This window comes from Mobula hypostoma, chromosome 18 (assembly GCF_963921235.1).
Source record: "Mobula hypostoma chromosome 18, sMobHyp1.1, whole genome shotgun sequence".
NCBI lineage: Eukaryota > Metazoa > Chordata > Chondrichthyes > Myliobatiformes > Myliobatidae > Mobula > Mobula hypostoma.
In genome coordinates this window covers 61668373-61684245 of record NC_086114.1, presented here as the reverse complement: position 1 = coordinate 61684245, position 15873 = coordinate 61668373, and the positions used below count along the sequence as shown (strand labels likewise).

The following is a 15873-nucleotide window of genomic DNA, read 5'->3' as shown; positions in this document are numbered from 1 at the left end:
TCTTCTGTTTAACAACACTCCACAGGGCCATCATTCACTATGTACGTTCTGCTCTGGTTTAACTTAAAATGCATCACTTCACACTTGCCTGAGATGAGATCCATCTCCTATTACTTTGCCCATCTTTTTCAGCTGATCTAGGTCTAGATCTTGTTATAACCTTAGACAACCTTCCTATACCACCTGTCTCCTATAACACCAATGTTTGTGTCATCTGCAAGCCTACTAGCCATGCTATGTTGATTCAGCATGGAAACAGGCTATTTGTCCCATTATGACCAAGGTTTTCATCTGAGCTAGACTCATTTGACGGTATTTGACCCCTATTCCTCTTTCCTATCCGTGACCTGTCTAGTTTTCTTTTAAAATTTAATATTGTACCTACTTCAACCACTTCCTCTGTTAGCTTATTCCATATACTGACTACTCTCCAGGTGAAAATATTGCCCTTCAGGCTCCTATTAAATACTTTCCCGCTCACCTTAAACCTGTGCCTTCTAGTTCTTGACTTTACAGCCTTGGGAAAAAGACTGAGTGCATTCACTTTGTCTGTGCCCTTCATGTTTTCATACACCTCTGCAAGGTTACCTCTTAGTCTTGTGTGCTTCAAGAAATAAAATCTCAGCCTCTCCAACCTCTCACTTGTCAGTCGGGGACTTGCGCTCTATATATGCTATAAATGCTGTTTTGTTAGGCTGTATTCATGGGTATTCATGTATGGTTGAATGACAATTAAATTTGAACTTGAACTCTCCGAATAACTCAGTACCTCAAATCCTGCTAACATACTTCTAAGTCTTTCCTGCACTTTTTCCAGTTTAATAACATCCTTCCTATAGCAGCATGACCAAAACAATACTCCAAGTATGGCCTTACTAGTGTCCTGTGCAATTACACCATGACCTCCAAGCTTTTATACTTGAGGCCCTAACTACAGCAGCCAGCATGCCAAAGGCCTTCTTCATCACCCTGTTTATCTGTGACTCTACTTTCAGTGAATGATGTACTTATACCCCAAGGTCTAAGGTCCGTGCTGTCCTCTGTGAAAGTCCTACTTGCGTTTAACTTCCCAAAATGCAGCTATTTTCATTTTTCCAAATTAAACTCGCATTTGTCATTCCTCAGCCCACCTATTCAGCTAATCAAGATCCCCCAATGTAATTTTTGCTAACTTTCTTCATTGTCTACGATATGACCTACTTTACTATCATCTGCATGCCTTGTACCCTTATACTTTCTTGTCCAAACCTTTGATATGGTTGACAAATAAGAAAGGGCCAGCACTACTCCCTGAGGCACACCATTAGCCACAGGCTTCCAGCCCAAGAAGTAACCTTCTACCACCACCCTCATATCAAGCTAATAGTGTACTAAATTAGCCAGTTTTCTGTGGATTCCATGTGATCTATTCTTCCAGGACAGCGTACTATATGGAACCTTATCAAAGGCAAAATAAACCACCTGTACTGCCCTGCCCTCATCAACCTCTTGGGTCGCATCATCAAAAATTTTAGTTAAGTTTCTAAGATCTGATTCTCCCATACACAAAGCCATGCTGACTCCAGCTTTCAAATCCCTTACTCACTCTTCCTTCAGTTAGTCCTGACGAAGGGTCTCGGCCTGAAACGTCGACTGCGCCTCTTCCTATAGATGCTGCTTGGCCTGCTGCGTTCACTAGCAACTTTGATGTGTGTTGCCTGACTAGGAGTGTTGTGTTCGATATTGAGAGAGAGCGCAGAGGGCACACCAGCACAGCAGCAGGGCAGGCTATTTAACTGCACTTTACTGACAATACTGCATGTACAATATGTGAACTCTTTCCATGTGAGAGTGGCTAACTGAGTGACATTGGATTAATCCATTAACTACACAACTTGGGGGAAAAAAGAAAATAAAACAGGTATGTATTTCTCTAAAGAACTGCATTGAAATTATGCAACACACATAAAAGTTGCTGGTGAACACAGCAGGCCAGGCATCATCTCTAGGAAGAGGTACAGTCGAAGTTTCAGGCCGAGAACGTTATGTGTGTTGCTTGAAATTCCAGCATCTGCAGATTTCCTCGTGTTCGTGCATTGAAATTAGTCACTGAAATTGAGCGATTCGGTTCATTTTACCCAGAGCACGGAACTTCTGTACCTTACATAAACATAAAAGAGAATTGCCAACATTGTAAAGGTCTTTCTCTTTGTTTTCAATCCTCTCCCCTCTCCCCCTCTCCCCCCTCCCCCTCTCCCCCTCTCCCCCTCTCCCCCCTCCCCCTCTCCCCCTCTCCCCCTCTCCCCCTCTCCCCCCTCCCCCTCTCCCCCTCTCCCCCTCTCCCCCTCTCCCCCTCTCCCCCTCTCCCCCTCTCCCCCTCTCCCCCTCTCCCCCTCTCCCCTCCCTCCTCCTTCCTCCCTCCTCGTTATCCTTTTTTACCAATTCATCTTTTTCACAACAGTCTCATTTTGTGAAATGTTTTCAACATTAGAACTTCTTTTAAAAAAAGCAATGAAATCTAATGGAGGTCAGGGTAGATTACCTGAACACTCTGGAAAAAGTGAGAGGATTATTTTGCCTCTTTAGTCAATTGCCCTAAGCTATTAGTCTATGGAGTACATCTCTGTAGTGGAAAGGATAAATGACCATACCTAGTATAGGTTCCTGGAAGTGTTGGGAGTGGATGGAGATCCTTGAACAGGTGCATCCACCTCAGGTACACCTCTTGCCATAAGGATCAGGCCACTCTAGTTCTTCCTTTACTTTTTGTGGACTTTGAAGGCACAGAAACGCATGTGTGTTCTACCTGATTTCACCTTGTTGCATGCTGTTGTTCCTTTGATGGATTGGTCTGAAACCCAAACAGTTTCTCCACTTCTGAGCAGCGACAAAGATTTTGCTCTGCGTTTGAGATCATGCATGCTTTTCGTTTTCTCCTGCTGTTTTGTCTCAAAATTTCTCACTTTGTCTAAATCCAAAGACATATTTCAAGATGGCGCCGGTATCTGGCGACTCTGCGCCTGCTCTCCGGAGGAAACTGCCCTCTACACTATCCTATACCCGAGAAACCCTTCTAAACCTCCAATCTGCTACATCCAGCTAGATCAACAACACCCTGGCGAAGCTACTGACCCAGCTGGAGATCACTGCGCCAGAATTCCTTCTTAAACTCAAGACCGCACCTGGACCCGACCAGTGAGACCTGGTCCGAGGCCCACCACGTTCCCGGAGACCCACGGCCTGCTACCGTGCTGGAGCACTTGGAGATGCGGCCCATTCCGACCAGCACCTCTCCGGAGCAGACGACCACGCAGAAGTGACATGGGAGACCTCAAGGTGCCCCAGACGCTTCCCCGGAGTGACCACTGTAAAGCCCCATTGGTGACCATCCACAGCTGCCGGAAGTGGGGCCTCCGCCGCCGACCTCAGAAATCGAGCCCGAGGCTCAGCTGGAGCGGAGGCCTCCGCAACCGTGACTCAGCTCACGGACTTATTTCAGCCAGGAGCCCAGCCCTCTGGGATTAAGTTTCGGCTTCGGGGCCCGACCCAATCGACAGCCCGGGCCCCCGGCAGCTGGAAGTGGCAGCGGAGCCTCCCCCGTCACTCGGCCCGACCCAGAGCGCCCGACGATGTGACCCACCGATCGATCCCCGTGGGATGCGTCCACCAACCTCAAAGAGATGACAACAACACACTGCACTGATGGAAACCTGGAAAGATGCACTATTTACTGAGGAAGCGTGGGAAAAGAGCTGGGCTGCTGGTCAGATTGAAGCTGAGGGGCTTCAGGGTCCCTATGCCCACCATCCTACTAGCTAATGTGCAAGCCATAGAGAACAAGGTGGATGATCTTAAAGGGAGACTCACCTGCTGCAGGGAGATGCAGAACTGCTGTGTATTCTGTTTCACCGAGATCTGGCTCTCCCCTGTCACCCCCGACTGTGCCATCCGACCAGAGAGATTTTCGATCCATCAGATGGACCGCATGGCGTCTTCGGGCAAGACGAGGGGAGGTGGTGTCTGCCTACTGATCAACACTACGTGGTGCTTGGACACAGTGGCACTGACAAGCTCCTGCAGCCCGGACCTGGAACACCTGTCGGTGAAGGGTCGTCCCTACTATCTGCCACGGGAATTCACCTCGGTCATACTGACAGCGGTCTACATTCCCCCCCAGGCAGCCGTGGAGTGTGCTCTGAACATACTGTATGCCAAAATCAGTGAACTTGAGGTATCCAGAGGCTTTGCTCATTACAGCTGGGGACTTTAACCAGGCCAACCTCAGAAAGGCACTGCCAAAGTTATACCAACATTTCTCCTGCCCCACTAGAGGCCCAAATATACTTGACCACTGCTACGCAGCAGTCAAGGATGCCTACTGTTCCATCCCACGACCTCACTTCAGAAAATTGGACCATCAGACCGTACTCCTCCTCCCGGCTTACAAACAGAAACTGAAGCAGGAGGTCATGGTGTCAAAAGTGGTGTCGCGTTGGACGGAGGAAATGGATGAGGTCCTCCGTGACTGCTTTGAATCGGTGGATTGGTTAGTATTCAAGGACTCGGCAGCTAACCTTGATGAGTATGCCTCAGCTGTCACGGACTTTATTTGGAAATGCACAGAGGACTGTGTGGCTCGCAAGACGATCCGGGTATTCCCTAACCGGAAACCTTGGATGAATTATGAGGTCAAGTCCCTTTTGAAGGCTAGAGCTGTGACTTTTAGGTCCGGGGATACCAGTCGCTACACAGAATCCAGGCGTGAACTCCGGAAAGCCATTAGGGCGCCAAGAGGCAATATCGAGCCAAGTTGGAAGCCCAGGCTAACCAGAGGGATGCCAATAGACTATGGCAGGGTCTAAATGAGATAACTGGGCGCAAAGAAAAGGCTGAGAATATCAATAACTGTGGCGCTTCTCTTCCTGACGAACTTAACGTATTCTACGCAAGATTCGAACAGAAGAGGAGCGTCCCGCTCCCTCCGGATGAACTGGACCTGGTGGCATCGAGATTAATTGTCACCGAGGTGGACGTTAGAAAGGCCTTCCTGAAGATAAATCCAAGGAAGGCAACGGGCCCAGATGGCGTCCCGGGACGGGTTCTCCAGGCCTGTCCAAGCGAGCTAGCTGGACTGTTTGCTGACATCTTCAACAGCTCCTTGCTTCAGTCTAAGATCCCCTCGTGTTTTAAGAAGGCAACGATAATCCCAGTGCCGAAGAAGAGCAAGGCGGCATGCCTGAATGACTATCGACCTGTGGCTCTGACATCAATTGCTATAAAGTGCTTTGAGCAATTGGTTATGGCACACATCAACCACAGCCTACCGGTCAACCTTGATGCTTTGCAATTCACCTACCGGAGCAACAAGTCAACGGCAGATGCCATCTCTCTGGCCCTACATTCCTCCTTAGAATACCTGGAGAATAAGGACGCATACGTAAGGCTCCTTTTCATTGACTACAGCTCTGCCTTTAATACCATCATTCCAAATAAACTGATTCTTAAACTCTGGAACCTGGGCCTTAGCACTCAGATCTGCAGCTGGATCTTCACCTTCCTCACAGACAGGACCCAGGCTGTAAAAATAGGGGACAAGCTCTCTTCTATAATCACTCTGAGCACCGGTGCCCCACAAGGCTGTGTACTCAGCCCCCTGCTGTACTCACTGTACACCCATGATTGTGTAGCCAAGTTTCCATCGAACTCAATATATAAGTTTGCTGATGACACCACAATTGTAGGCTGTATCTCGGGTAATGATGAGTTTGAGTACAGGGAGGAAATTAAGAACCTGGTGGCATGGTGGGAAGACAATAACCTATCCCTCAACGTCAGCAAGACAAAGGAATTGGTTGTTGACTTCAGAAGGAGTAGCAGACGGCACGACCCAATCTACATCATTGGTGCGCAAGTGGAACAGGTCAAAAGCTTTAAGTTCCTTGGGGTCAATATCACAAATCATCTGACTTGGTCCGACCAAGCAGAGTCCACTGCCAAGAAAGCCTACCAGCGCCTTTACTTCCTGAGAAAGCTAAAGAAATTTGGCCTGTCCCCTAAAACCCTTATTAATTTTTTATAGATGCACTCTTCTAGGGTGCATCACAACCTGGTATGGAAGTTGTCCTATCCAAGACTGGAAGAAGCTGCAGAAGATCGTGAACACAGCGCAGCACATCACACAAACCAATCTTCTGTCCTTGGACTCACTTTACACCGCATGCTGTCGGAGCAGTGCTGCCGAGATAATCAAGGACACGACCCACCCAGCCAACACACTTTTTGTCCCTCTTCCCTCGGGGAGAAAGCTCAGGAGCTTGAAGACTCGTACGGCCAGATTTGGGAACAGCTTCTTTCCAACTGTGATAAGACTGCTGAACGGATCCTGACCCAGATCTGAGCCGTACCCTCCAAATATCCGGACCTGCCTCTCGGTTTTTTTTTGCACTGCCTTACTTTCCCTTTTCTATTTATGATTTATAATTTAAATTTTTAATATTTACTATTGATTTGTAATCCAGGGAGTGTGAAGTGCAGAATCAAATATCGCTGTGATGATTGTACGCTGTAGTATCAATTGTTTGGCAACAGTAAAGTAAACTAAATCCAGTAAGTGAGGTTAGAGAAGGGAAGGAAGAACAGACAGGCTTATGCTCAGTCTCCTGCCCACCATCTGAAAGAGTTCAAGGGTTGATGAAACGCAAAAAGGGAGTCTCTTGAAGGCATAGCATCCATATGGTGTGATAAAGATTGGGAGCTTCTGTGACTCAGGAGCTAAACGGATCTGCCAGCCCCTGAGTTTGCATCTAGTTTGGAGAAGAACTTTGCTCCACCCAGCATACCCCGTGTGTGCTCAATAGAGGACGGAATAAACTTCTCCCATCTCACTGCTTTATTCAGTTTTGTTAGATCAGTGCAAATCCTCACTGTGTCATCTGGTTTGGGATCAGAAACAATGCCCAGACATCAGTCAATAAATCCATTCATTCTAGTTATGATGTCAAGCATCTCCATTCTCTCAAGTTCAACTTTGACTTTATCATCAATGGGAATGGTAAGTGCCTTGCTGTGGTCAGAGAGTAGGGCGTCAATCCTAGCCTCAGTTGGATAAGATGCTCTTTTTTTCAGTACCCTCAGGCCTGTGAGCAACTCCGGGTACATCTGCTGCCTCTGAACATTATTTAGCGAATCTATCCTTACAGTGAGGTTCAGCTTCTCAATGGCATGTCAACACAGTAGTTATAAAAAGAGATTTTGAACAGCATGGACATCATCTTTTAACTGTTTCTCATTTTTACAGATGGAAGTATTCCTTTCACACTGAACTTGTGTTTCTCTAGGCCTATGAGCATATTCTTTGTAGGGTTTAGCCTGTTTTCTTTGCCAGTTTTGTGAACAGACATTTGGGAATGGCTGTAACATATGCCCCAGTGTCCATTTTGAACATCACTGCCTCATTTTGCAACTGAACCATAGTACATTAGCCTTGTCTATTTGAATCTAGAATCTGGACACTCTTCTGTATCGTGGATGTCTTTGACCTGAAATACTGTTCTTGACTCTACTGCAATTCTGTTGCTTTAGAGGCATTTCACTTCTTTTACTGGACAGAGCTCTTCAATGTGGAATGGAGACTTGCTGAATCTACTGCAGATGGACATTTTACTTGCTCTTTGTTTTGCTTGTCTGTTTGTTTGAGCTGAACTCTATTGTCATCTCTTTCTGTAGTCTTTTAGAGTGCACCTTGTTTGTAGCCTTCTTTTTGTACAATTTCTAGCTTTACCTCAACATTGTTTTTATGCCTGGGTGACATTCTCACTCTGCCTGATCATAGTAATAGCTTTCTCTAGTGTGAGATTTACCTGTAACTGAAGTCTCTGTGACAATTTTGTTTCAAGTAACCCAACACAAATCCTGTCTCTAATGAGCTCGTCTCTCATATTTCCATATGTACAGTGTTCTGACAGGACATACAATGCTGAGATGAACTCACTTACACTTTCATTTGGCTCCTGTTTTCTGAAGTGGAACTTTGCCCTCTCGAATGTCACATTTCACTTTCCTGTGAAATAGTCTTTAACTTTGCCCTGCACTGTTTTGTACTCCTTTTTATGAGGATCTGTCAGCCCTAATCCTTGATGTCATCTGCTTTGTAACCTATGCTGTAGTTTGCTTAGTTGATGCTCTTCTGAAGCCTGAGTGAGATTGCTTGCAATGCTAAATCTCTTAAAGAGTCTGAGCCATTTCTCACAGCCCCCTGGTTTAGTGAAATCAAATATCTCAGGGTGGAGGGCTTTATTAGGTAAGTAGATGTACATACTGCAGATATTTGCATAATTTTCCTTTTTCTTTGTTTAGTATTTTATTTGTACTACAAAAATCTTTTTTATTCTCCCAGAGAGTTTGACTGACTTCTCTGCTGTGTCGGTGCATTTCCCAGGCCAGTGGCCAACAGATTATTACAGTTTGGGCCCACAGATTATTACAACCTGTGAGTTTGACTGACTTCTCTGCTGTGTCTGTGCACTTCCCCAAGCCAGTGGCCCACAGATTATTGCAGCCTGCAAGTTTGACTGACATCTCTGTTGTGTCTGTGCACTCCCCCAGGCCAGTGGCGCACAGATTATTGCAGCCTGAGAGTTTGATTGACTCCTTTGACTTCTCTGCTGTGTCTGTGCGCTCCCCGAGGCCAGTGGCCCACAGATTACTACAATGTATCCACTTTTGGGTGTAGCTCAAAGGTGTTGCCTAGCAACTCTGGCTAGGTCTCAGCTCAGCCTCGGTGCGTACAGTTAGCATCGAGCATAGACAGTTCAGGCCGACAAGTTCCTGGACACCTTCCACAGATATATGCGAACAAGAACATAGGCTGCAAATTCAGTGCATCAGCAGGCAGGCAGGCTATTCAACTGCACTTTATTGACAACACTGAATGTACAATATGTGAAATCCTCCCATGTGGGCGTGTCTGACAGAGTGACATAGGAATAATCCATTTACAGCTACAACAAGGAGTATATAAATAATAAATAAGATACAAATCAATATATATTTGTCTTTCCAGATGTATGCACATCTTATCCCTCAGAATCCTCTTCAGTAACTTAACCTACCATAGAGTTACTATTCCCAGGTTTTCCTTTACCACCCTTCTTAAATACAAGTACTAAATTACTTTATACCTGTACCTTGTGTCTTGGGTACAATCACGTTGCTAAAGCTCCTATCTATGATACTTTCAGCATCTTAGATGACCCCAAGTGTGTTGAGCTTCACCTCCAGTCCCCATATTTCTCATCCAAGTCACTGATTTATCCGACGAATAACATGGGACTTAGCACCAATCCTAATGGCACAGCACTGGCCACGGCCGCTGGTTTGGGGAAAAAAAATACAACCCTTCACTCCCCTCTGATTCCTTCCACCAAGCCACCTTTATATTCATTTGGCTAGCTGATGTGGCCTAGCCTGTCTTGTGAGGGCCTGTTAAGGGATTTGGTAAAGTCAGAAATAAAGTTTTCATCTTCCCTTGTTAAGAAGTATAATGTTAATTTTCCTTTACTTTCAAGCTCAGTATATTGCTGGTCCTTCGTTGGAAACAACTTAAAAAAAATTACATGGCATTTTGTACATCAAAGTGTGTAAACTTGACAGTTAATATCAAATTTTTTTTCTGAACTACAGATTGGAGTAGCCATTAAAATGAGCAGTTTCAACATGACGAAGGTTGTCACCTTAACTCCATTCTACACGTTGGTCAATAAGTCTTCGTATGAGCTGGAGGTTGGAGAAGAGCAGTTTTGTGCCTTGTCGGAAGGTGGTAAATGGATTTACATTTCAGCAACAGAGGTAGAGTGCGGGATTTCAGTTTTTCAATATGCTTGTGCCACCCATTTGAACAATAAAATCTATTGTAACAGCATAAAATTCCTAGCATATTGCATTGCCAGTGATATTCAGATTACTGTGCTGGTAGAGCATATTTAAGACAAATTCTCTTCCCTTCTAGTCCGGTATCCATCTACAGCTCCCCACTACCATCTCTGTTTAGAACCCTCATTATTTTATATTTGTCAGATCTTCATTCAGTCTTCTTTAGAAAATGCAGTCCCAGCCTCTCTTTGTAGCTCCTCCATTATAGAGACCATCCTGCCTACTTTCAGTTCTGATGAAGAATCTTTGCCCTGCAATGTTTACTGAGTCCTCTTCCACACATGCTGCTTTACTATTCTACCAGCATTACTGATTTTGTTTCACATTTCAATATCTGCAGTGTTAACTGTTTTCCATTGCTGAGGTTGAACAGATTGATCTGTTCCTGCAGTACTTCTATTTATTGAACATGGGAGTAACATCTTCCAGTGCTTCCCTTAACTAAACTGTCATGGGCTTTGACAGTCTAGATTCTGTAACATCAGAAAACTTCAAATGTGGCACTTTCCAGATGACTGCATATGTCTGTTGTTGAAGGTGGTTTTAATTCTTTGTTATTATTTTAGCTGTTTATGATGGAGAAGATTGTTTTGGGTTATGTTTGACACAAATAACTCGTGGCCCCTGTTTCATGTTGATATTTAAAAACCCAGATGTGTTATTAAATAGTTCCTTATGCTTAGTGGCCACTAACATTTCTGTAATTTTATTGCAGTGTCTTCCTTTCTGGCCTGAAACCGCATCAAACAAGCTTTGTGTCAGAGTAGTTGGGTCTGAACTGACATCAAAATCAATCTTCTATAACAAGCAAGACAATGGCACATTGCTGAAGCTTGACTATGTGGTAGGTCTGTATATTCGCTGTTGTTTATATGCGCATTAATGACAGCACTTGGATCTTGGTAATATAGAATCAGGTGTGAAAAAAAACAGGTATGGTGCTGGTTGATTGGTTGAAGTTACTGGACCGGGAATTGTCCAGAGGTTGTGGTCTCAGTTAATAATCTGGAATTAAAAATAAAATATATATACTGTACATTGATGCTGAATTTTTGTATGAAGTTATCCAGCACTGGTTTTCTTCAGAGGAGGAGATTTGCCATCTTTAACAGTCTAGATTATAAGAAGCTACCAGCTCAAAGTGAAAAGATTTACAGTCCACTCAGGTGTACTGTGACTGCTACGTTAGAGCACAAAAGAAACAAAACCTGACCAACCATCTGGCAGTAGCAAGGCATGGTCACTGTACTTTGGAAAAACATTTGAAAAGTACCACAACTTGTAAGGGGCATGGGTTCAGTAGCCAGCACCGAGTCCATCTCTGAGGCAACACCTCTGACTGAATTAGGTAAGCTGTGAAGGACAGAGCTGCTAGAACATGCTTATAGTAGGTAGTGAGCAAGGCAACACATGATAGATAGATACAAGCTTCATCCCTACCATTCCCTATAAATCTGCACTGCATCTGGCCGTGACATTTGTCAAAGAGACTGTCATGCTGTCCTTGTGGAGACAAAGGCTTCTTCTTGTCCTCTTAATTTCTTTCTGAGGTTCTTGCTTATAACCCCTGAAAACCTCAAAGATTCAACTTCCCATACCTGATATCTGCTTTCTTGATTCATCTGATCAAATTTTTCATATCCTTTGTTAACTAGGATTAGTTCAACTTACCTTCTTTGCACTTGATGATTGTCAGCTCTGACCATTTTGCTTTTAAGTGCCTCCCGTTTATCAGATGTTATTTTCCGTTAGCAGCTGTCCCAGTCTATTAGTTGTTGAAATCCACCTGCACCAGATTAGTGCTTTATCACCAACCTAATCTTTTTCCATGAGCGCCTTGTAGCTTACTGAGCAATGATTGCTGTTTCCAAAGGGTTCCTACACAGATATCTCAATCCTTTACCCATTCTCATTCCATAAGATAAGGTCTTGTGCAACCCCTCGCTATAGAACACTCTACCTACTGCTTCAATAAACCCTCTTGGGCAACCTTAAATAATTCCTATCAATATTAGAAAATTAAAAGAGGGCATAGGTTAGATTGAAAGGTAATACATTTAGAGAAAATCTGAGAATAAGTTTCTTTCACAGAGGATAAGTTGGAGAACGTTGCTTGAAGGTGTAATAGCAGCATTACATTTAATCAGTAATCAGATGAGCATGAGAGAGTAGATTAAAAGCTTGGGACAACATCGTGGGCAAAGAGTTGTAACATTCTATGTTGAATTGCCAAGATTTCAGAAGACCAAGTCCTAGTAAATGGGATTAGTATAGATGGGCAGGCAAAGAGATCAGTTTCTGTACATAATCGCTGACCCTGTGGGAAGGGAATGACAGACTAGTCAGAAGGTTAGCAGTTGGCAACCATCACAGGAGGTTGTAGAAGGGAGAGAGAGAGAGAGAATAAATAATTTTTTGTCATCTCACAGTGTGATGAGAGAAAAACATGAGTTTGATAGCAACTGTAACACCTCATAGTCATGTAACACAGAAAAGGGCTCATCCATTTACACTGTCCAGTGTTATTCTCACCTCATTCCCAGATTTTACCTAAAAACAAAATGCTGCAAATACTCACAGGTCAGGTTGTAGTGAGATGCCACTCACTGCTGAGTATTTCAGGGTTTACTATTTTTATTTCAGATATCCAGCATCTGCAGTTTATATGATTACCAGTTTCTTCCACTCAGTCTAAACATCAGGAGCAAGTTATGGTAGCCAGTAGGCCAACAAACCTCATACATTCTGTGGGATGTAGGAGGAAGATGGTGCACCCAGTGGTGCAAAATCACAGGTAGAAGGTGCAAAGCCCATGCATCCAGCACCAGAGATCAGGATTGAACTTGAGTTACAAGAGCTATTAGACAGCAGTTGTACTGGTTGTGCCATCTTGCTACCCTGAAGTTGTAATAAGAGCAGGAACAAAACTTGAAAAAATAATGGAATAAAAGCAGCAAGATTTTAGAGGCAATTCTTGACACTTTATGCCTACCTGCAGCTATATGTGTTGTGTTCTTTATACACTGATGTCATGATTGATGTTATTCATTATGTCCATCATATAATCCAAGAGTAACCATATTCTCTAAATATTTTTATGATTTTCTTAGATTGGTCAACATTTACAGACATGAACCTGCATTGTCAATTAACGTGCAATGTAATGCACAGAAATGAGAACACAATTTGTGACCTTCTAAGCAGCAGGATTAATAGACCAATTAAACTGAATAAGAATTGTGATTTTAATTAGCAAGTGAAAAGAGTAAAAATTGCAAATATCATTAGTTGCAGGACAAAATTCTCGATCTCTCTCCAGTGTATGATGCATCTTTCATCTTGTAAATATTACCAAGCTTCTTTGAGTATTTTTTTCTATACAACTCATTTTGGATACAAAATCTGTACAAGTTTTGCAGTTATTTTAGAATGAAATAATCTGACACAGTTTTTGCTTTGGCAGTATGGTGGAGTTATAGTGGATGTGAATGTTGCAGAGCATGCCACAGTGATCACTTTCACAGACTACTATGAAGGTGCTGCACCTGCTCTCATCATTAATTCTACTGCAGCACTGAAGTTCCGCTTCAAGCAAAGGTCTGTAAAATCTGCGCGTAATTTTTCAAAACTGCAGTAAATATAAGCAAATGACAATGTGGTACATAATCAGTTACAGCCATTACGGAATCAGAGTCAGGTTTATTGTCACTGAGGTATGACATGAAATTCATTGTTTTCTGGCAGCAGGGCAGTGCAAGAAATATAGAAATTACTGTAAGTTACAATAAATAAATAATAGTGCATTAGAGGAATAGGAGGTTCAGGTTCAGGTTCAGAAATCTGATGGCAGAGGGGAAGAAGCTGTTCCTAAAACAGCTTCTTCCATTGAGAAAAATACACAAAATGCTGGAGGAATGCAGCAAGTCAGGCAGCATCCATGGAAAGGAATAAACAGTCGATGTTTTGGGCTGAGACCTTTCATCAGGACTTTTTATCACCCTTCTTCCATTGAGTCTAGATTTTCTGAATGTGTACCCAGAAAACATGTGAAACTAAATTTGTAATTGAAAAGACTGAGTGAAATTACAGGTTTCCTCCGCCATCCAAAGGTAGAGCGTTCCTATGAAACGGTTCGTAAGCCGAAATGTCGTAAAGCGAAGAAGCAATTACCATTTATTTATATGGGAAAATTCTGTGAGCGTTCGCAGACAAAAAATAACCTACCAAATCATGCCAAATAACACACAAAACCTAAAATAACAGTAACATATAGTAAAAGCAGGAATGATATGATAAATACACAGCCTATATAAAGTAGAAATACTTCCCCACAATCATTACTGAACTGTTCTCTGTAGCGAAAATCTCACGCAAGCGCCGTCGGCAGAAAATCTCATGCAAGCGCTGTTGGGAAAAACACCGCACAAGCGCTCTCCAGTAACCCTTAAGCTATGAAGCTGCCAAATCATACCAAATAACACGTAAAAATACACAACCTTTATAAAGTAGAAATAATGTATGTACGGTGGAGTATCACTTACCGGAATTGGGAAGACAGCGCCAAACACACTGATGGTGGTGTGTTAGGCTGAGTTGGAGTTTGGGTGGTGCAGTGGCCCCCACCCTCCAGGCCGCTGAATGATACATTGCCACGAAGCACGCAGGGATCCAAGGTAGCCGGAAGGCACCCAGCACATCTTTAAGAAAAAAACCGAAACAAACATGCTAATTAATTAGGTGCTGCCCGGCACGTAATTGTTGGCCCAGATCAGTGCCGATTTCCGATTGCGTCGTCTCTGATCTGGGCCGACAATTACGTGTCGGTGGCAGCAAATTAATTAATATGTTGATTTCGGCTTTTTTCTTAAAGATGTGCTGTGTGCCTCCCAGCTACCGTTGCATTCTTCGCGAATCGGTATCTGTCCATGGCCTGGGGATTGGGGTGGTGGGACACCGGGGTGTCATCTCGTCATCCTCTGTTTCCATTAGAGCAGGCAGCTCATCTTCTTCTATCTCTGCCCGCCTCGATGTCGAAGGTCGAGGTTCGTCGTCTGCTGTGGCTAATGTGGAAGGCTTGCTTGACTGCTGAGCCTCGTGCATTTTTCTATCACACAGTTCTTTAATAAGGACTCAAACCATCCTCCAAATATCCCCAAAACCGACGTACCCTTTCAAAAGGGAACATCAGCTATTCATCTGTCAGTTCTTGGTCATGGGATGCCAAAACCTCTTCAACATCATGTTTGTCAGCTTCCACAAGTCAAACTCACTTTGTCCTTACTTCGTTCACCACGATCGAAACGCTTAATTATGTCTAGTTTTACGCTAAGTGTAACACCCTTTCGAGCTCTTATATGCTTTTCCGATACCATAGAACTCATCTTGCAAATGGCTGCTCACAGGCACGTGTTTAAGGAATGCCGGCGAGAATGCAGTTCCGAAGCCAGGGGAAAGCGGCTGCTTGGGTCGCACGCTGCTTTTTTTTTTGTAACAGTGAAAAACACCACCTGAAAGCGAAAACAGGGTACTAATGTAGGTCTTTCGTAACAGTGAGGTTTCATAAAGCGAAAGTTCGAAAAGCAGGGGACACCTGTATTGGAAAACTTAGTACAATGTTTCTGTCCGTGCCTAGTATTGCCCTGATTGCTACGGTGGAAAAATAACTTCTGTAAGTAATAGAGCCACAGTTACATGTCAAGAAACAGACTCTTTTGGAGCACGACATCCATGCTGACCTTTTTGACCATCTCTACACTAATTCTATTTGCCTGCATTAGGACCACATCCTTCTATGCACTTGCCTGTTTAAGTGTAATTGTATCTGATTCCACCCCCACCTTTGGTAATGAATTCCAGAAAATAAAGAAAAGCTCACCTCTAAGGTTCTTTTTAAACCCCCTACCTCTTACCTTAAAAGTAAGCCCTCTTATTTTTGATACCTCTACCAAGGGACAAGATATTGAC

At 43.7% G+C, this 15873-nt stretch overlaps 1 protein-coding gene across 2 annotated transcripts in view; it reads left to right on the top strand.

Moving 5' to 3' along the window:
- Positions 1-15873, top strand: part of vps13c (vacuolar protein sorting 13 homolog C) — a 387651-nt gene that overhangs the window by 271111 nt on the left and 100667 nt on the right. For both annotated transcript variants that reach the window (XM_063070973.1, XM_063070975.1), the window contains exons 61-63: positions 9661-9825; positions 10625-10753; positions 13373-13506. In XM_063070973.1, coding sequence (XP_062927043.1) covers positions 9661-9825; positions 10625-10753; positions 13373-13506 — 428 coding nt within the window. The remainder of the gene's footprint in view (positions 1-9660; positions 9826-10624; positions 10754-13372; positions 13507-15873) is intronic.